The sequence below is a fragment of the Silurus aristotelis genome, assembly GCF_946808225.1.
Source record: "Silurus aristotelis genome assembly, chromosome: 6".
NCBI classification, from domain to species: Eukaryota; Metazoa; Chordata; class Actinopteri; order Siluriformes; family Siluridae; genus Silurus; species Silurus aristotelis.
In genome coordinates this window covers 13,334,555-13,355,751 of record NC_139579.1, presented here as the reverse complement: position 1 = coordinate 13,355,751, position 21,197 = coordinate 13,334,555, and the positions used below count along the sequence as shown (strand labels likewise).

The 21,197-nt window shown below is 40.6% G+C and overlaps 2 protein-coding genes across 6 annotated transcripts in view; one reads left to right on the top strand and one right to left on the bottom strand.

Annotated features, from left to right (window-relative positions):
- The window catches only part of spire1a (spire-type actin nucleation factor 1a), a 32,793-nt gene extending 20,958 nt beyond the window's left edge, over nucleotides 1-11,835 (top strand). The window contains exons 5-18 of one of the 3 annotated variants that reach the window (XM_083543283.1): nucleotides 360-434; nucleotides 582-746; nucleotides 2,087-2,173; nucleotides 2,353-2,482; nucleotides 4,148-4,195; nucleotides 4,813-4,860; nucleotides 5,092-5,258; nucleotides 5,425-5,518; nucleotides 5,601-5,737; nucleotides 8,450-8,587; nucleotides 8,728-8,798; nucleotides 9,081-9,108; nucleotides 9,213-9,358; nucleotides 10,009-11,835. In XM_083543283.1, coding sequence (XP_083399409.1) covers nucleotides 360-434; nucleotides 582-746; nucleotides 2,087-2,173; nucleotides 2,353-2,482; nucleotides 4,148-4,195; nucleotides 4,813-4,860; nucleotides 5,092-5,258; nucleotides 5,425-5,518; nucleotides 5,601-5,737; nucleotides 8,450-8,587; nucleotides 8,728-8,798; nucleotides 9,081-9,108; nucleotides 9,213-9,358; nucleotides 10,009-10,264 — 1,590 coding nt within the window. In that variant the 3' untranslated portion in view covers nucleotides 10,265-11,835. The remainder of the gene's footprint in view (nucleotides 1-359; nucleotides 435-581; nucleotides 747-2,086; nucleotides 2,174-2,352; nucleotides 2,483-4,147; nucleotides 4,196-4,812; nucleotides 4,861-5,091; nucleotides 5,259-5,424; nucleotides 5,519-5,600; nucleotides 5,738-8,449; nucleotides 8,588-8,727; nucleotides 8,799-9,080; nucleotides 9,109-9,212; nucleotides 9,359-10,008) is intronic. The other 2 variants (XM_083543284.1, XM_083543285.1) reach the window with 2 other exon arrangements.
- A 2,888-nt stretch (nucleotides 11,836-14,723) lies between these two features.
- klhl38a (kelch-like family member 38a) lies at nucleotides 14,724-20,020 on the bottom strand. Of its 3 annotated transcripts, none has more exons than XM_083543303.1 (4): nucleotides 19,761-20,020; nucleotides 17,039-18,395; nucleotides 15,286-15,391; nucleotides 14,724-15,204 (listed from the first exon to the last, which is right to left on the bottom strand). In XM_083543303.1, exons 2-4 carry the CDS (start codon nucleotides 18,392-18,394, stop codon nucleotides 14,915-14,917), a joined length of 1,752 nt encoding a protein of 583 aa, XP_083399429.1. In that variant the 5' UTR covers nucleotide 18,395; nucleotides 19,761-20,020; the 3' UTR covers nucleotides 14,724-14,914. The 3 variants fall into 3 exon arrangements, with proteins under 3 accessions (XP_083399429.1, XP_083399430.1, XP_083399428.1); XM_083543304.1 differs by lacking the exon at nucleotides 19,761-20,020 and adding an exon at nucleotides 18,982-19,098; XM_083543302.1 differs by lacking the exon at nucleotides 19,761-20,020 and adding an exon at nucleotides 18,886-18,959.
- Nucleotides 20,021-21,197: the final 1,177 nt, after the last annotated feature.

Below are 21,197 nucleotides of genomic sequence, written 5' to 3'. Positions count from 1 at the left end.
TGAACCGTGCAAAGTAAAGAGACAAGAGGCAGATCTGAAGAGTTGAAGATGCTGCAGAGTGACGAGGATGAACAGGATTAGAAATGAGTTAATTACAGGGACTAGGCTTTTGTGTAGAGTTGTATTGACATGCTGGAACAGGTTTGGGTCTCCTAGTTTAAATTTTATGCAACTGCATCCTGAGACGTCCTGTTCAAACGTGTTTTTATGAAGAAGCGCTTTTCCTATGGATGATGAAGGCAGGTGTCTTAATACTTTTGTCTCTGTGATGCGGTAAAAGTCTAGCTGTAGATCCTCCACAGTATGAGTGCCTCTGCAGGCATAAAACACCAATCAATAAACTTGTTTGTGTTTTGCAGAATTTGCGCCGGATGGAGGGAAAACCTCCCGGGGAACCCGTCCGAGATCTGAACGAACTGCAGAATGATGACTGGGTAAAATCTGTGCTTTTTAAAACCAGGTTAAATATAAAAATGTAGAATCTACGCTGCAGGTTTGTGTGTGTGTGTGTGTGTGTGTAAGTTCTGGGTGTCCCCCGAGTGCCGTTTTTGTTGTGATGTTCGCATTTTTGTGTTGTGTAGGCTCGCTTCTGGGTGCAAGTGATGAGGGACCTGAGACACGGCGTGAAGCTGAAGAAGGTGCAAGAGAGACAGTACAACCCTCTGCCCATCGAGTACCAGCTCACTCCCTACGAGATGCTCATGGACGACATCCGCTCGAAGCGCTACAAACTCCGCAAAGTCAAGGTAACATCACGCAAACGTATCGGGACGCAAACCCAAATGAACCTGTACACAAAACCATCTCCCTGAAGATCAATGGGTTGGAGTGGAAGATCTCCTGCTATAGAGCTAAAAACCCTATTGAACACCTAAATTTACTAACTGGCCAAACGAATCTCCACAAAATTTTTTTATCTAGTGAAACATCTTCCCAGAAGAGAAGAGAAGAGTGGAGTCTTGCTTAGGTGTCCACAAACTTTTGTTCAAATAGCGTATATAATAGAAATGGCACAAAGGTTGATGTGCACATGCTCTGTGGCACAAACGTATAATTAGGACGACCATCAACGTAATGAGGATTCCGTGAGCCATTGTTTTACACGGGCAGGTTCACACACACCCTCACATTTCTGACTAAATAGGAATGATATCAAAACGCTACCCAGAGAAGGTGTTGGAATTTTAGAAGTATGTATTTGTGAAGATCTAAAACATTACATCACGTTTATGTCATGAAGGAATCAGGGCGTGGACTTGCGTTCCATCTGGACAAGTTTTTATTATATACAAAAAAAAAAAAAGACATTTGATCTATTTATAGATGTGTTTAACGTTCTGGAATGTCATCTGGAACTTTCTGGAACGTTTTCAAAGTTCTTCTTAAAGAATGCCTCTGCGTTACAAGTTACCTACGGCGTGGTGCTGAAACCGGAGACTCCTTCCGAAGTAAAGCTCTTGCACACGTTGTGGCTGAAACCACAACTTCTCACCCATGTCTTTACTAACTGGCTGAATGATTCTTCACAAATCTCCACAAAATCTAGTGGAACATCTTCCTAGAAGAAAAGAGAGGGTTATTATAAGAGTAAAAAGAGACTCCATGTGAAATGGGATGCAAAAGAAGGATATAGTCAGGTGTCCACAAATTTTTCTCCATATAGTGTATTTATGGTGTCAGAACAAATGGTAAAAGTCTAACCTTCTTCCTGCAGAGGTGTGTGTGTGTGTGTGTGTGTGTGTGTGTGTGTGTGTGTGTGTGTGTGTGTGTGTGTGTGTGTGTGTGTGTGTGTGTGTGTGTGTGTGTGTGTGTGTGTGTGTGTGTGTGTGTGGAAAAAGACCGTGGTTTCTTTCGCAAACACCTGCTGCATGTCTGGATGAAATTATTTTTCTCAGTAGTGGATAAACTCGTTAGGGTGCAGGTCTGAATAATGCCTCCTTTCTTTTTCTGCTGAATATATAATCGCTCTGAAACGAACCGGTCTCTCGATGCAGCGTGGTTTTTCAAGTGACTGCACTGATGACGTTGCTGTACTGTGGAACGATCTGACCTGCCACTCGTCTCCACACCTCTTTCTGTGCTGCAGGTGAATGGAGACATTCCTCCAAGGTTAAAGAAGAGTGCTCATGAGGTCATCCTGGAGTTTATACGATCCAGACCTCCTCTGAATCCAGTTAGTGTATATATATATACACAAACACAAACACAAACACAAACACACACACACACACACACACACACACACACACACACACACACACACACACACACAAATCCTTCACAGTTTCAGTAGAACTAAACACGGTTCTAAAACGAGCTCCTAGACTGATGTGTGTGTTCTCTGGGTTTAAGGTCTCTGCCCGTAAGCTGAAGCCTCACCCCGAGAAACCCCCAAGCCTCCACGAGCGAATCCTGGAGGGGATCAAAGCCGAGAGGAAGCTGAAGCCTGTTTCTCCTGACATGATCCGCAGGAGCCGGCTGGGTTAGTGCTCACTCTATCAACGCAGTCCTGTTTAATCGATGGCGGTAGCTCGGTGGTGTTGGACTTCTGCTCAAAAGGTCATGAGTTCAAATCCCGGCACCACCAAGCTGCCACGTCTGGGCCCTTTCAGCACGGCCCTCAACTCTCAACAGCTCGGGTGTAGAAATGATCTACTTGTTGTCTCTTTAGATCTTTCGAATCGCATCGCATCGCGTGAAACGCCCTCATTACAGCGGGAATTATGTAACTACGATCAAACGTCCCGAACTGTAACGTAAAACCTCGATCGCGTCCCATTTGATCAGAATAATGTGATCCCTTTCCCGAACCCGAGCGGGAGTTTAGTTTCTGGAACACACCCGAAATGCACGAGAACATGCTTTGCATTTCAGAGCGTCGCATTTCCTGTTCTCCTGCTGTAATGTTTGCGAATCAAGGTCACGTGATGTTTTAATGAATAGATATTGAATGTTAATGAATAGTCATGGTAAAAGTACAGTGTGTGTGTGTGTGTGTGTGTGTGTGTGTGTGTGTGTGAGAGAAAGAGAAAGAGACAGTGTGCTATTGCTTATGCATGCATGTCTCTGCAGAGTTTATTTTTCCTCTATGCGAATACCCCATGCTTTCGTTCCTGCTTATTAATTTTTATAAGGAGCGTCTGATTTTTATGTTTGTGTTCCTGGTTGAAAAAAATGAAGCTTTTGAGTTTTTCGGTTGTTTGTTTACACACGAGAGCATTGACCTTGTGACAGTTAAACTTGCGACATGAGAAACATATTACAGTAATTCATTAAAGTATTTTTTATTTAGAGTGCATCTAAAACGACAACCTCTGCTGAAAGTGTTTCCAATGGGATCTAAAAGAAACTTGGATGCACACAGTTTTTGTATTTGGATCATGGAGTATGTAATTTTTCCTTCACTGAGGAACTAGGAGATTTATACCTGTTCCAGCATGACACCACCCCCATGCCCATGCTCCATGAAGATCTCGTAATCTTACTATTTTTTTCACAGTCAACACTGCTGAGTGCTATCTGCCCTCTTCTGCATAAGTGAGGTTATAGATATCTTTGATTGGCTACTGTCGATAAGATTTTAAGATTTCAAATTTTTAAGATTCATAAATCGATCATGGACTCATTTTGATTCTTTTAAAAATATGGTTAATATCTTTTCTTAATTAATTTTTTATTCTTTTTGCAATACTATCATCTAACCTCTGTAAATAGGTGTTTTGCAGTACAAAAGCAAATCCAAGCGTCTGGTAAAAAACGAATCCCAAAAAATCGATCCTGTTGCACGTCTGGTCCTCAGTTCCTTTCTTCCTACCTGCAGTTAAGGTTGTATTAACTGTTGCAACCAAAAAAATGTAAACAAAAACATAATGCTATGATTTGCGAATCTCATCATCCTAAATTATATTTCCAACAGAACTCCAAATGTTTAATTAATCCGAGAATAAATAGAATTTTAAGAAGAAAAAACACAACTGCAACACATCTCAAAAAAAGTGTAGCATCACGTATTGTGTACACCGCGTATTACTTTTCTTTTCGAATCATCTGATTGCTGCAATGATTGTTGTTTTTGTTGATGATGATGATGATGGTAATTCCCAGCTTCAGTATCGCGTCTTTTGTTTTTCTCCCCGTCGTCCTGAAGGCTCAGCAATGCGGCCTTTTGGCATGTCTATGAGTTTTGATTCATCAGGTAAAGGCTTACGCTTTCACTCCCTTTTATCATTTTATATTTTATACAAGCGCTGACGGCTTGGACCTTGTGGTTTGCTTGTTTTATTTGGTCCCACGCTTTTTTTTTTCCCAGTGGAGAAAGGGAGCAATCATGAGGAAGAGGTCAATGCAGCAGAAGTATACATTAATCGGATAACATACATTTAGTGTATACACAATTTCAAATCTGGAGCTAGGAAAGGAATGAGCCTCGGATTTTAATGCTGCTGGATTTTTCCATAAAAGTACAAAAACATTTTCTCGATGAAATACGTGGACACGTGGGACAGTATGGCTGTTTGATGTGACACGTTTCCTCCATCTCCTCTTCTCTGATTCCATGTAATATTTTGCTCCCAATCTCAAACGCTATTTAAGAAATTGCTGATTCATTGCCCTCGCTGGATTGCTTTTGCGTGTTTTTTTTTTGCTGCTCCTACCCCGGCGGAATGGCTTCGATTCCTCTGTGTTTGTGTGTGGCTTATATCCGCTCGAGCTTCCTGTGTGCTGATGTGGTTTAGATAGGAGTCTAGAAAGGTCAGAAAGATCCTGGTGAGTTGTTTGTGAGATCATATTAAAGAATATGTTCCTTTCTAGGCGCAGGCAAAAGCATCAGCACTCCCCACGACTTGTTCCGATGCTCAGGTAAAAGATCACGCATCAAGTGCACACGCTTCTGTACACGTTCCTGATGAAGTGATGGATTTATTTTTTTATTTTATTTTTTTTTTTGTGCGTACGAGCTGCTGGATGCATTCATGATTCCTAAGTCGGTATTCGGGCATCGATTTGATGATATCTAGCTGGTCTAGAGTGTGTCTTTTCTGGTCCTGTGTCTGATTTTTGTCCCGTCATACTGTATCTCTTCCCATTCAGAGTCGTCGGGTACACCCAAGAAAAGGATTGCAGTCAGTACACTGGCGCTGGCCGATGACTCGCCACCTTCGCCGAAGCTTGAAGACCATGGAACGCAGCCTCTCTTACAAAAGAAGAAATTGCTCAAAGCACCCACTCTGGCCGAGCTAGAAAGCTCCGACTCTGAAGTAAGTGCTCTCGAGACAGTCAAGGATCTCATCACTGATGGTCTAAAGGATCTCATCACTGACGGGAAACCTACAGCTGTCTATACCTAGTTGTAGATTAGAAAATCCTTGTATAGCATGTCTTTATTACAGTTCATTAAGCTAAATGTGATACTCTGGACTTTAGGAGGAGTCGAGCACACACAAATCAATCAGCAGCTCCAGCATTTCCACCTCTTTGCTGGATGAAACATCTCCAGATTCTGTCCTGGGCAAAAAGAGTAAGATTTTGTGCAATCTTTACCAGCTTTAATCTTATCAACTTCTCCTAATCATGTTCTGACTCTTTCTTTTTCTCCTTAGCTCCTTTCCGGTTCCTCCCAATATCGTCCACACCTCAGCCTGAACGCCACATGGCTTCTCATCGTAGGCACTCCTTAGAGAAGGAGGCCACGACCAGCGCTCGTTCACCTCCTTCTCGCCAGACCTTCAGATCTCTGGTATGGTTTTTGGGTTTAAACATCGTGTACTGTTTTTTCCCCCCGGGAGAAGGTTATCAGTGAAGGAGACCACTTTAATAGCAATACTTTATACTTGTCACGTGTACGTTAGAGCAAAGTGAAATTCTTTCACTGTATATCACAGTGGTGTTTGGAAGCCAGGTTCAGAGCGCAGGGTCCGCCATAATGCAGTGACCCTGGAGCACCGAGGGTTAAGGGCCTTGCTCAGGGGCCCCAAGAGTAGCAGCTTTATGATATCGGGCTTAAACCTCTGAGCTTCAATCTGAGAGCACAAGAGCTTTCAGTGTGGGTTTGTTGATGTGACAAATGGACAAAATATTTCAGACTCCTAGAAAATGCTTACATTTGACAAAGAATATATATTATATTGTTTTTGGATGCACAATCCAGGGAACGAGTGGTGATTATGATAAGGGGTGTGTGTGTGTGTGTGTGTGTGTATAGGTAGATTTTGCTCACATTTTCATGCCAATCTCAAGTAGATGTCATTTATAGTGACTCCATTATTACCAGTACTGATTATATTTTCATGCCCAGTATAAAGGATTTAATTAAAAAGTATTTCCTCGCTTTCACTGTGTCGTAGCCGCCAATGGAAAAGAAGGTAAATCACACTTCCAGCCTCTTTTCCCTTTTACTAACGTTTATGCCTTGGTATAATTTCCTCATTTTATAATTTTTTTATTTGTGTGCAAAAACGGTTGCATTTTATTATATGGATCTATAGATCATTTATTATATTTTTCTATGCTAGCCTGGATCACCATTTGCCACCTGCTACACGTCCATGTTTCACAGTCATCTACTACAGACATGTACAAATAATAATAATAATAATAATAATAATAATAATAAGATAATGGTCAGAAATCACATATATATTGCCATTATTCACACAAATAGAAGCAAATATAGCATTCGAGTGCTTTAAAGCAGTGGTCCCCAACCCCCCGGGCCGCGGACCGGCACCGGGCCGCACAGAAACAATACATGACTTACATTATTTCCGATTTATTTATTATCTGATTCTGAACAATGGTTTATTTTGGAAAATGACCGGATTCTCTGTCTATGACTCACTCTTGATTCATGTCATGATGCCTCGGTCACATGTCTTACCTCCATCCGCTACCTTCTTAAAGGGGCTCCGGCCGCTAACACATAATACATTACCGCTAAATTCAAACCCCCAAGAGAGCAAAATGAACAAAAAACAACACAGTGGATTCACGTTTATTATTATATTTAGTACCAGTTTTTATGGTCGTATCATTTTATTTTGCTGTATTTATCCACCACACCTTAAAGGCCGGTCTGTGAAAATATTGTCCGACATTAAACCGGTCCATGACGCTAAAAAGGTTGGGGACCGCTGCATTAAAGAAAACGTTCACAGTGTTAACATGTGGTATGGGGGTGAATAAAGGACTGCTGGAACTCATTTTCACTCGGTATAATCCAGTCTGTTTGTGTTTGTGTATAAACGACATTGCCGCTGTAATTGTGAAGGAGGCCGTGACCCGGGGTTTACACTGTTATGTGTTTTCATCACATCCATTTGTGTTTTGTTTATGAAGCATGCAATGTGGTTTGGGGTGATCTATCTATCTATCTATCTATCTATCTATCTATCTATCTATCTATCTATCTGTCTGTCTGTCTGTCTGTCTGTCTGTCTGTCTGTCTGTCTGTCTGTCTGTCTGTCTGTCTGTCTGTCTGTCTGTCTGTCGGAATGTCTGTCTGTCTGTCGGAATGTCTGTCTGTCTGTCGGAATGTCTGTCTGTCTGTCGGAATGTCTGTCTGTCTGTCTGTCGGAATGTCTGTCTGTCGGAATGTCTGTCGGAATGTCTGTCTGTCGGAATGTCTGTCTGTCGGAATGTCTGTCTGTCTGTCTGTCTGTCTGTCGGAATGTCTGTCTGTCGGAATGTCTGCCCACCGCAATATCTGTCTGTCTGTCTGTCTGAATGTCTGAACATCTGAACGTCTGCTGTCGGTCTAAGTATATATGTAGGTTTCCTGTCTGTCTGTCTCAATGTCTCAATGTCTCAATGTCTCAGTGTCTCAGTGTCTCAGTGTCTGCTGTCTGCCTGTCTGTCTGAATGTCTGAACGTCTGCTGTCTGTCTTATTATATATGTAGGTTGTCTGTCTGTCTGTCTGTCTGTCTGTCTCAATGTCTCAATGTCTGCTGTCTGTCTGTTTAAATGTCTGAACGTCTGCTGTCTGTCTAATTATATATGTAGGTTTCCTGTCTGTCTGTCTGTCTGTCTGTCTGTCTGTCTGTCTGTCTGTCTGTCTGTCTGTCTGTCTGTCTGAATGTCTCAGTGTCTGCTGTCTGTCTGTCTGTCTGAATGTCTGAACGTCTGCTGTCTGTCTTATTATATATATGTAGGTTTTCTGTCTGTCTGTCTGTCTGTCTGTCTGTCTGTCTGTCTGTCTGTCTGTCTGTCTGTCTGTCTGAATGTCTGTCTGAATGTCTCAATGTCTGCTTTATGTCTGTTTGAATGTCTGAACGTCTGCTGTCTGTCTAATTATATATGTAGGTTTTCTGTCTGTCTGTGTGTCTGTCTGTCTGTCTGTCTGTCTGTCTGTCTGAGTATATGTGTAGGTTTTTTGTCTGAATGTCTGTCTGTGTGACTGAATGTCTGTCTGTAGATATGTTTGTAATGATGTTTGTGTGTGTCTGTCTTTAGGAGGAATTTTGCTACCCTGTCGAGTGTCTGACTCTGACTGTAGATGAAGTGATGCACATCAGACAGGTTCTGGTCAAAGCTGAGCTCGAGAAGTTTCAGCAGTATAGAGAGGTCTACAACGCTCTAAAGAAAGGAAAGGTGAATTACTACTGCTACACACAATCAAAGCCGATCTCAATCATGGCGCAAATTTTCATGACTCAGACTAATTCTCATAACTCATATTCTTTAGGAATATGGTCGAACAAATCCATTACATTCTTTTTTTCTTTTTTCAGCTTTGTTTTTCTTGCCGGACAAAGAAGTTCTCGATATTTACCTGGTCCTACACCTGTCAGTTCTGTAAGAGGTGAGCCATGCTCCAGGACTTGAAATGCCAACGTTTGGGTTGGGTTGGGTATTGCAAGGCTCTGTATAAACATTATACAAAAAATATTTTGTGCATAACAGCGTATGGAAAATTACATTTGCTTGTGTACATTCCGTCCTTAATAAATAAAACGTCTTTTTTGTTAGCAAATTGCTGTCATAGAAGCTAAATACACCACTTTGAGACTGTTATTGGAAAATAATCACCGTCATCATGGTGCTCTGTAATTTTCACTGAACTCTGCTGTTTTTTTTCCCCCAGGCCTGTGTGTTCACAGTGTTGTAAGAAGGTGTGTATGAATCCCTGGTTTTTATGTATGAATCTGAATTCATGTATATTTTGATGCATTGTGAATGTCTGCTAATTTATTCCTGCATAAATGCTTTGTATTAGATGAAGCTGCCCTCCAAGCCTTACGAAAACCTGCCCATTTACTCTCTCGGGCCACCTACTCTGGCCAAGAAGGAAGCTGGAGTCATGGGCCAAGTGGAGAAGCACTCGTCCAATCAGCGCAACAGCCTGAAAGCCTCCACCACCAGGTAACCTTTCAACCACATTCAACTGAAAATCATTTGTAGTTGTTTTATAATGAGATTTAAATGTGATCTATTTGGATCAAAGTGATCTGTTTTACTATATTCTATATTAAGAGGGCATTCTTTCACTGCATCAATATAATCGATATCCACAAAATATCAAAAGTAAGGTTTTTTTTATTTATTTATTTTTTTCCTACAAAAAAAAACAGCTTTCAAAATATATTCTATTATAAACATTTATCTTCTATTTTTATGATATTACATTATATTATAAATGTCTTATTATTTTATTTCACTGATTAAATAAGAATTTTTCTCTCTGCACTTTAAAAAAAAAAAAAAAATAATATTTTAAGGTAAAAGAAAAATGCCCATAAAAGGCAAATTTTATATGAAGAATATCTAAAAGAATATCTGTCAGCTGTCCATGGTCCTTAAGGTGCCAAGACAATAACACAAAATATAATCTAATTATCCTTATTGCACCTCCATCAGTACCTGACTTTACTAACTGGTCGAATGAATCAGCGCAAATCTCCATAAAATCATCAGATGTAGTGGAACATCTTCCCAGAAGAGTGGGATTTGTGCAGTGTAAGGCTAATCTTCTCAAACCGAAAACGCTGTGACGTTTCTGATTTTCTTTACAGAGCGTCCAAACACGGGGAGTACGCCACTTGCAGAGATGAACTGGAATTGCCAAAGGAGCTGACGGAGGACTGGAGCACCATGGAGGTGTGCGTGGACTGCAAGAACTTCATCCACGACATCATTAGCTCCAGCAAACGCAGCTTATCCGCGGCGAGCACGCGATCCCGTATGAAACGCAAAACCCAGTCTTTGTACATGTCACCCTCCAGATCCCGCGATTTTCGTCCCTCGGAACGGACCATCAACGAAGTATAGGAGGAAGACTTTTCTGGTGGCCTAAAAATGGTGGAGTCTCCAGCAGGTCTTGATGGTCTTAGTAATATCTAATGAGCTCTTATTTTTGCTGTCCTATACAACATCCTATTGCTCTGGGGATCATTTTTCGGTTCCTGTGACTAAAAGTGTTGGCATTTGGCCTGATGGTTTGGCCCGGCTATCCAGTTCATCCTGTCTGTTTATTTTTGGAGAATGTCTTCCACGTCCAGGATGAAGACCGGTTGCTGTGATGGCTCCTGTATTACCAAATCAGAAGGAACGTAATTAAATATTTGTAGTTCCTTCGTTTCATTACTTTCCAGAGGTGAATCTGCCCTTTCTGTAAGCGCACCAGCCCTGTCCCCTTGTCTCAGGAAAAAAAGGAAAAATGTGAAGTTGACCTGAAAATGTAGTTTGTACCAAAGGCTTCAAAGCCCCAGTTTTGACCAGCTTTTAATTTTGCATTTCAGATGTGCATGTGTACCACTGGAAGAAAATGTTCTGAATGAATGTATATTTTTTATTAGAGAGTGAACCATACAGTTTTATGTAAGCAGTATGCTGGTTATGTGGATCAACCCAGACATGTAAATAATGTTTCCCAGACTCAGGAATAAAATGAAGTACACAGACAGACAGAACGGAGACTTTCAATCTGTCCGTCTGCCCTGTTTTTTTTTCCATTTACCAGTCAAATGCTTTTCTCCTCATTTGGCGTTTGTTTAAACTGCTGCTTTGTTAGGTTTGATAACTGCAAATCTTTCAGAATATATATTTTGTACTTTGGTGTTTAAAACTTTAGAGCAAATTCATTTCCCATCCTCAGCTTTGTAACATTTTCTAGGGATTGGATGAAGCTTCGTAAAGAAGAACCTGCTTGTGCCAAAATAACACTCCACAATCTGAACTGTGTTTGTTTGTCGGACCTGCTGTACATACGAGATACCATATATTGAAGGAAGCTGCGACCGATCGTGCACTAGGAGATACATTTAGCAAACTGATCTAATCTACTGTGTGTGTGTGTGTGTGTGTGTGTGTGTGTGTGTGTGTGTGTGTGTGTGTGTGTGTGTGTGTATATATATATATATATATATATATATATATATATATATATATATATATACTTCTTTTGTGATCACTCCTAATTTTGTATATTTTTTTTATATTATCATTATCATTATTATTATTATTATTATTATTATTATTATTATTGTTTTTATTTTTGTAGAAATTCTTTTCACCGCCAAATCATTTTGACACAGGATGCACTTTGACGACATGCTAAGTTTTTTTTTCTTTCTTACTTTTTAACTTTTTTTTTTTTTTTGGGGGGCCATGTTTCGTTGCAGAACTTGTTCAGTCGTTCGGCTCGGCGCGATGTTGTTCAATCGGGTGTGAACGCCAAGAAAAACAGGCCTTTTTGGTTTTTTTCCTTTTGTTTTAACGCTACTTTAAAAGTGCAGAAATGCAGAACAACGAAAGATCCTGCACCAGTCACACGTCCCAGACAGTCGCTTCATTCACTGTATTGTATCTCTGTAAAAAAAATAAACACAAAAAAATACAAACATTGTGCATGTAAAAGCTACGATCCTTTTTTTTTTTTTTTTTTTTTTTTTTTTAATGAATTGATTGATAATAAACATTATTTGCTGTAGCAAACTGGGGATTTATTTATGTATTTATTTATTTATCGCTTTATTGGATTTCATATTGTGGATGTTGATTTCAGAATCTAAAACGATCAAAAAGTCTTTGAGCAGCATAAATTAAAAAAAAAAAAACACAATATTTCACAAAAGTATTGAAACACCAGACTTTTTTTTTTGTGGTTCTTCCCCAACCTGATACACCAACGTTGGCCTAAAATTTTCCTTTCACTCGAACCCAGGAGACCCAAACCTGCTCCAGCATGACACAGTGTGCACAAAGATCTGCTTTACATGGGCTGGAGTGAAAGATCTGGAATAATCTGCTATAGAGCAATAAACCCTATTAAACAGTTCCTGACTTTACTAACTGGCTGAATGGCTTCAAATCTCCACAAACACCCTCTGAAATCTAATCTCCCCAGAAGAATGGAGGTTATTATAATGAGCAAATAAATACTAAACATGGAATAAGATATATAATACGATTCAAACACCAATCTGCTTAGGTGTCCATCTTGTTCTTCTTCAGGGTTTTTGGGGCGGAGACTTAGAGAAATATTCTCACGTTGCAACACCTACAATGCATCAGATTTAGTTTAATCCCTTCTCATCATTACACAACATGGTGTAAGCCACCACTGAGACATCCCTCATTCCTTTCCTGGTAGTGGATTTTCCAGTTTCGTTGTGCATTTTGCAGTGATGTGGCGCCATCTAGCGTTAGGGTTTGGGATTCATGTACAGTCCTTTGTTCGTTTGTATATTAATTCTACAGTAAATGAGTTTTAAAAGCTATTTGATTATGAAATGTGACAGCTTCTACTTCTACATTCCGATTCATTGTGTGCATATAAAAAACAGTAAAAAGTGTTTTTTCCAATGATGAATTCTTTAACAATCTTGTAAAAGGTATATTCTTTTTTAATAAGGTATAATCGAGTAAATAAATATAAATATATTCACAGAAATAGACATAGTGCATACTTTAATCAACCATACAAACCAAAAACATCTAATACATGATTATATATAATATATATTGAGGTGCTAGCTCAGTGGTTAAGGCTCTGGGTTACTTATCAGGCTTGGGGCCCTTACGCAAGGCCCTTAACATGGCTGACCCTGGACTCTGACCCCAGCCTTTTAACATCAATAGGATATGCAAAGAAAGAATTTCACTGTGCTGTAAAGTACATGTGACAAGTATAAAGCACATGTTTGTCTTTATGGGTAACTTTTTTTCAAGCTGTCGTCCAAATACCGTAAAGTTTCTTCATCCTGGTTATAACTACATTTGCAGGACCTTGGACAGAACACTCCTCTACAACCATGGAGTCTGACAGAGCATTGTCCCTAAAGAGCAGGAGATGGAAAACATCTTTACAGACTCTTATTGCTTATTTGACTCCAGAAGATCAGTGTGCCCTAAGCTCATGAGTTCTTCTTCTATTCCCCAAGCTTTTTTCGTAGGATGAACAAAATTGTGTAGAAGGTCTTCAGATGTGGGAGCAAGAAATGTTCTCTTTATCTGAACTTGGGGATTTGAATGTGTTTCAGCATGACACAACATGCACAAAGCGAACTTCATGAAGATATGCTTGGACATATGGGTTAGACGTCGTGGCAGATCTCCTGCTATAGAACACTTACCTTCTCACCTTACACCAGTACCTGACTTTCCTACTTGGCTGAATGAATCTCCACTAAATCTAGTGGAACATCTTCTCAGATAAGTGGAGCTTATAAGAGCAAATGGAGAGGAAAGCTGGAATATTATGCTTTTTTTTTCTTGTTTCATTTGCAGTTTGAATGATCACCATACAGACATAGAACAGAGTTAAGATGAACTTGGTTGAAGGTTGTAAGTATACACTGATCAGGCGTAACGTTAAGACATTAGAACATTTTGAGCGGTGAAGTAAAGAACGTTGATTATCTCTTAACGTTAATTATCTCATCATGGCACCTGTTAGTTGGTGGATTTATTCATTAGTCAGCAAGTAAACATTTTGGGCAAACGTAAGGATTTTAGCAATTTGTGACGTCTAGACGTCTGGGTCAGAGCGTCTCCAAAACTGCAGCTCTTGTAGGATGTTTCTGATCTGCAGTGGTCTGTATCTAAAGTGCTCCAATGAAGGAACAGTGGTAAACCGGCGACAGGGTCGTAGGCCCTGAGGCTCATTGATGCAGGTGAGGAACGAAGGCTGGTCCATGTAATCCAACAGACGAGCTCCTGTAGCTCAAACTGCTGAAGAAGCTCATGCTGTTGAAGATCGACGGGTCAGGAAAAGCAGGACCATAACAATATTATTCTGTGTATTAAAAAAAAAAATAAAAATCTACATTTTCTTGATTTCATTGCAACCCTATGGTTAGATTTTTGGACATGCAGTAAACATTTCTCATCAAAAGCAGTACGAAAAAAAGAAAAGAAAAGAATTCAAGTCATATCAATAAATATCTTCAGATGGTTTAGTGCTTTTTGTGACTTTTTCAGCAAACTTCAATGTAGAAGACGAGGCCTTATTGAGTAAACAAAGTTTCGCAGTCGAACCGAAGGCATGCGAGAACAACACAAGTGCAGCATATCAGCGGTTTTTATTCAGTCAAATCATTCGCATTCAAGCTGGTTATGGGTTTCCGTTTAGTTCTAGAGGAATGTATCTTCATAAAGTGACTTCAAATGGGCTACAGTTTGACAATACAATACACTTCAGTGTCCTAACATCCTGTGTTTGCAGATTCCGAATGTTTTTCTGGAGAACACCGACAATTTTAGTAGCGCTTCAATTTGCCACGTGCACAGTTTGTAATCCGGTCTTCTGAGAACATTCCCAGAGCTCTTCTGAAAAAGCTTCCACATATCCGTTCTGGAAGACTGCATGATGTGAGGTTGAAGTGCAACCTTTGCTTCCTCAGATGGTCTCCAGTCTCCATTGTGGTCCTGTCAATGAAATATTTCCTGGACAGAGAACCAACCAGATGTTAGATCAGGTCATGGAGGATTGGGTCGATTGGAGACACAAACCAGGGCCAGAGAGCCGTGATCAAAAAGCTTGTACGGAATCGACCCTTTAGATGTCCAAACATCGGTTTTCGGGTCGTAGCACTCGAAGCAATCCGAGTCCTCGATGACATCGTGGCTGTTTAGGAAGCGTCCTCCTGTCACGTACAGCTTGTTGTTGATCACAGTGGCCGAGTGATGCATCCTCCGTTCCCTCATGTTCTCACATTTCACAAACTTGTTGGCTTTGGTGTCGTAAGCGATCACTCTTCTCGTGTACCCTTTAAAGGACAAAACAAATACATTTTAAAGAAAATGTAAGCTAATAGTTGTGCGATCATTTTTGTCAAATTTTCTACCACCTCCGATGATGTAAATCTTGTCTTCTATGATCGCAGCAGGTGCGCAGACATTCTTCACCGTCCTGGTCTCCATCCTCATCCACTGGTTGCGTGAAATGTGATAAACCTTGTACAGATAAGCAGAATTGGACTTGTTCAGACAACGTGATCGAGTGTATTATCGTTTATCTGTTGCTTTGGAGCTTTTTCTTTGATGAAGAAACAAAATCCTCGAAACTACTTGTTCGACCTCCACATCATGGACTCTTGCGCACGTCATAAAATCCCGGTTGCTTTGATCAAATTACGTATGTTTAATTAAATGATGGTGTACAATTGTCTGCTGCTTTCCTACTTTGTCATGTTGCTCAATATATATTATACTGGTTCTCACCTGAATGGGTTTTAACCCCCAAAACATCTCAACATGTCACTGAAAAATGCAAAATGGTTAAACCAGTCGTCATCTGTCAAGCTTAAATTTCTATTCGAGTTTTTTTGTAAATGTGTCTTGAATTGATGAATTGTGCAGATGAATCTTGAATGTTACTAATGAAGGCGAGTGAACGGCATCAGATCTTTAAAACAGGTCAAAGGTGAATCTCGTTAACAGTCAATTGGCGTTAGAGCGAAACACGAAACGAACGGACACTGGTACAGTACAGTAAAAGTGTGAATCAATTTAAATAAAAAATTTAACCGAATAAATAGATTTGTGCTTTTAAAATTCATAGATGTCATACAGAAGAAATGACGCGTTGTGTATTTTCAATCGCTGGAATCCAAATGAAGTACCGTATTTTCCGGACTATAAGCCGCTACTTTTTTCCCACGTTTTGAACGCTGCGGCTTAAAGAACAAAGCGGCTAATTTATGGATTTTCCCTGTTTTTTTTCCGGTTTCACAAACTTCAAGCCAAAACACTGAACCACATAACATTAGACCAATGGAATTGCTGAACGGGTTCAGGTGAACCAATGAAACTCTTTATATTAAATCAAATGCGCTCCCACTGAATCGGGCCGCACCACATCATAAATATGGAGGATGTTCCTCTGACGTTTGACCTGCCGCTCACTCGGACTGTCTACAGGAAATGTGAATCATTCATCACGCTGAAAACAACCGGGCATGAAAACACACTTCACCTGTGTTCTGAGCTGCACAGCATCGGGAGAAAAGCTTTACCGATGGTGATTTTTAAACGCACGACGATGCCAAAAGATAAACTCCCGAGAGAATTAGTTGTGAAAGGAAGGAGGAAGACAGTGAACAATGACTTTCTTGGTAGGCTACTGTTTAGATACAAGCCGTGTTACAGACACTGTTTTTCATTAAAGCCTGTGTAAAGTTCATTAGTTTCAGTGTAGGACACCTGGCTTATAGACAGGTGCAGCTTATTTATGTTCAAAATAAAAATCTTTGTCTAATTCAGTGGGTGAGGCTTATAGATGGGTGCGTTTAATAGTCCGGAAATTACAGTAATTTACATCAGAAATACTGACAACATGACTAAACATTTTAACGATCTTGTTTGTGAATAATGACTTTTGATGCCAAGGAGATTGACAAATATTTCCTTTTGAGAGAAGAACTAAGGATTTAAAGAAATTAAACTGTTTTTTTTTTCAAGAAATCCAATGTTTTGTGCTGTTTGTACAAATTGTTTTGAGAAGTTCACTTCCTGGTTCGCGAATATTAATTATGAATCGAAAAAAATGCTCCAAAGCAACTGAGAAAAACTGCACCAAATCCCACCTTAAAACTGACTTACCTGTATCGACCTGACCGGATTCTGCATGGAGTCCTCCCCTCCAAACACATAGATCCTCTGGTCATTGGCAGCCACTGCAGGATGGAGCACTGCTGTAGGCATTGGGGCCATGGGTTCCCATTGGTTAAACATGCTGTTGTAGCGTTCCACCGTGTTCGAGATCTGTTTATCGGCACCTATGCCTCCAAGGACAAAGATGAAGTGCAAGTAAGACACGCTCTGATGGGCGTAACGTGGTTCAAGCATAGGCTCGGCTGTCCTCCATTGGTTGGTCTTGAGTGAGAGGGTATAAACCGTGGCACTGACTGTGCTTTCTCCTGATGCCATGCTCAGGCTGAGACCTCCGACGACATACAGAATACTGTGTATGCAGACGTAAGAAGCTTTGTACAAGCGCAAAGGCAACTTGGCCAGCCACTGCCAGCGCTGAGTACGCTCATCGTAGAGCAGAGCCTCCCGGGACGTCTGCTCGTTGTTCTTACGACCCCCGACAACGACTAAAGTCTCTCGGCAGGTATAACGTCGAGGTGTGGTCCAGAGAGGCTTTAGCTCACGTGTGCATTTGGCGCTCACGGAAAACATCAGCCGTCGCACCGATTCAATGATCTCTGTGCAAAGCGTCGAGGACTGCACGAGTGGATCGTTAGCTATGAACTGGAAGAGGTATGTGGGATGGATGTACCTCAAGCGCACCTTCTTGAACAGATCATGGATGGCACCTCGCCTAGAAAAAGGATCGTGATGGATCCAGGCCAAGAGAGTTTCGAACACTTGCTCTTCCTCAGCACAAAGCCGGTCATCCTCCAGGTAGCACATTAGCTCGGGCAGTGAGAGCTCGCAGAAGTCCTCCGAGGCGGCCACGTCAGAGAAACTGCGCACAGCCATCTCCTTCGCCCGCTCTCTCAAGCTCTCACAGTGGAGAATCTCAGAGAGCCGGATCATGCTCAAGCAGTTGTCAGGGTTCAGCTGCTCCTGCAAGAACGCCGAGCAAGCCTCGAAAAGCTTTGGGTACTGCAACATGGAAGCAGCTTGCATCAGAGGAAGAACTATTTCCATGCTTATAGTAATGGTTCCAGTGTAGATGTAGTCTACAATGCCATTCAAGATCACTGAGCTGATGCCTTTCAGGTCCACTCTAGTCTGGCCACTCTCACGAAAGTTGCTGCAGAACATAGCGCGGAAGTAAGGACTGCTCGAAACAAGAATGTTTCTGTGGCATGGGATCTCCAGATCTTCGGTGCAGAGGAGCATGTCGGTGAGGATCCGCTCGTGCCTGAGGCAGTTCAGTTGGCACAACATTTGGCCTGGAAGTTCCTGGTCTTTGAACGGAAGGTGCTCAAGGGATGAATAGGCCATGCTTAGAGAAAGAGTGGAAGAGAAGAAATTACATTCACTCATTTGGCAGATAGGGTTGCAATATTCCAGGAATTTTCAAGACTGGAAACTTTCCATGTAAATTAACGAGAACTAACTGGGAATTAATACAATTGCAGGTTAGACAGTAACAGGGAACTTAAATGTAGTTAAAAAAAATATCCTGAAGGATAATATTCGTTAAAACAACCAGATTTAATGTCATTTTGTTTGAATTTCTACCCTGCACATTCATCAATTCCCGCACTGTCCATTCCTACATAACATAACACTAGGGGTGTAACAGTACACAAAATTCACAGTTCAGTACGGATCTCGGTTTTTAAGGAATTTCTTGTTTTGTTTGTTTTTTTCCAAAAAATTCGCATAAATTCCTTTGCGACTTTTCCAAAATTCCCCAGATGATGTTCCCATGGAAAGTTTCTTACTTAAGCAAGAACTCGTAATCACTGATTCGACTGTTGGGTTCCGACCTCACAACCTTCATTTTATCAACGCATTACACCCTGATAAAGCGCTCCGAACTTGAACATAAACAGCCAATAAACCGGATATGAAGCTTCCCTCGCCTGGTTTGCGTCTTCTTAAATCATCGACGTTGTCATGTAGGCCACTGTTTCCAAACAAAACCGACTTTAACAAGGCGGATATGTCACATTCCAGCTGCGTCCAATCTCTCGCTGGGTTTGCCCTTGCCTTCGGGTGAGGGCATTTAGTCAAGCTATTATTGGCATTGAGTCGTCCATTTGCCCCAGAGACAGCTCCCAGTTTTAATTCCCTCCATATCACACAGGCCACGCTGACTGTTATTTTGAGACGCTAATCATTATTGGGTATTATTAACTCCCTTTACTAAGAGTGTGACGACAGAGAATGACCAATGGCATTCCCAGGTCTTGTCACAAAGAAAGAAATCGACGGTTTCTGCTGAAACGAGAGCGTTCGGAAATTCTCCTGTAGAGATGGGAATCATAACAGGAATGTTCACTTTAAAATAAAGGCAAAATTGTCGAAACGAGAAACGCTAAGTGTTCAATTAACACGCGCAGTTTCTAATTAACACCTACCGGGGATTTGAATTGAGGTGAGGTCGAAATATTGAATATAATATAATAATATATTAATAATAACATAATGCAAGCAACGAATGTGACATCTCTAGGAAAACAGATTGAACAAGAGATACTATATTTAGGATTTTTTTTTTAATGAACGAGACGAGGTGAATTCACACAAATGATTCATTTGACCCTCATAATAAATTCATGGCTTTTAACAAAATTGAGGGTTAAGAGATCGATAGTGTCTGAACATCAGTCTAATAAACCCATGTTAGATGTGCGCTTACCTTGAAGGTTCCAAAATATGTGGTCTAAATCAATCGAGGTTCTAAATCAGACACGTAGAATTTCCCCATATGTATAATCTCAGCAAATAATCATGGCTTCAGAGAAAGTGCACTCCGGAATAGTTTCGAAAACTAGATTCGTCTGTGCCGTTGACCCTCTTCCTCGTTCCCACACTGGTCTGCTGTCCACCATGTGCTTCATATGTTTACTATTACATAGATGGAAGCCTGAGGACAGTCAGCATGGTTCAGGGGTTTGTTAACGCCCCACGGTTGTCTTGTGTAACCGAGGAAGCTGGTAAATATAGAGAAGTGCTGAAGGCTGGGCTGACTGTAAGGAACAGCTGAGCGTTTACGCCTGGTTACCTTAGTTTGCAACAGAGTGGGGAGGTGAGGAGGTCCACCAGGGGTTGCCATTCACCTGGTACTCATCACTCCAGGCCCAGGCATTAAAAGTCACGCTGGACTCTAACCTGTTTTTTTTTTTTATCCTACCACACCACTTTCGATTGGGATTTTCGCTTTGTACAGGCCAAAATGATTGCACTCAAAGTTATCTCTCATGCACCTGCTCTCTCTGAAGCTCCATGCCCTGGGGTCCAAAACTAAAGGATGAAAAGATTTTAAAGCGCAGATTAAATTCCGAAATATAACGTTAGGATTTGATTTTCCGAGCTCACAGAGGATTATTCGGATAGAATATCGGATTCACCCAGATGCTGTACGGTAATGGAATGTAAATGAAAATTAGGATTAGAATGAAAAACGTCGGTATTGAATCTTTGACCGTTTAAAATGGCTTGACCCATAAATACTTTATTTAGAAACATTTTTTTGGAGTTGTTAATGACTTCCTTCTGACCTCAAATAAGCAATAGATTTAAAAGTACTAAATTGCTTACCAAGCAAAATTTAGTGAACTAACATCCATTCTAATAATTTACCCTTAGTCAATAAATTGTCCTTTAGTGAAGAGAAGATCTATTTTAATGACTTGGATTTCTTTAAAAATTCTTGGAAACTCGTTCATCAAAATGAACAAGTCTTTTTTTTTTTTGAGTTGTTTAGTTCCAACAAATAAAATGTTACATGTTCAATAAGCAGATGCCCAAATCCTCTACATACACCAAATTTGATTATAGTTTCAATAATGAAAATATGACAATAAGGACAAATGATGATAAACAGAATGAGCAGCTTCACCTCATATCTTCTGGTCTTTGTCGTTAGTTCTTTTGTCACGTGACTCCCATAATTATTGAAACAATAACATGAAGATATGATCCAAAAAAAACCTGATCAAATGCATTGTTTAGCGTCTATGGAAGTCACATGATAAAAGATCGAACGACTCGAACTTGAAGACTCGTAAGATTATTTATTTAATTGTGTTTTCTGTACATGACCTACAGAGATTTTGCAACGCTTTCCTCATGC

Excerpts from the sequence above, each read along its gene's own strand:
- klhl38a (XM_083543302.1), bottom strand. Across the intron at positions 15,392-17,038 it reads ATCCGGTCAGGTCGATACAG|GTTTATCACATTTCACGCAA; the intron begins GTAAGTCAGTTT and ends TATCTGTACAAG. Across the intron at positions 15,205-15,285 it reads CAAGATTTACATCATCGGAG|GGTACACGAGAAGAGTGATC; the intron begins GTGGTAGAAAAT and ends TGTCCTTTAAAG.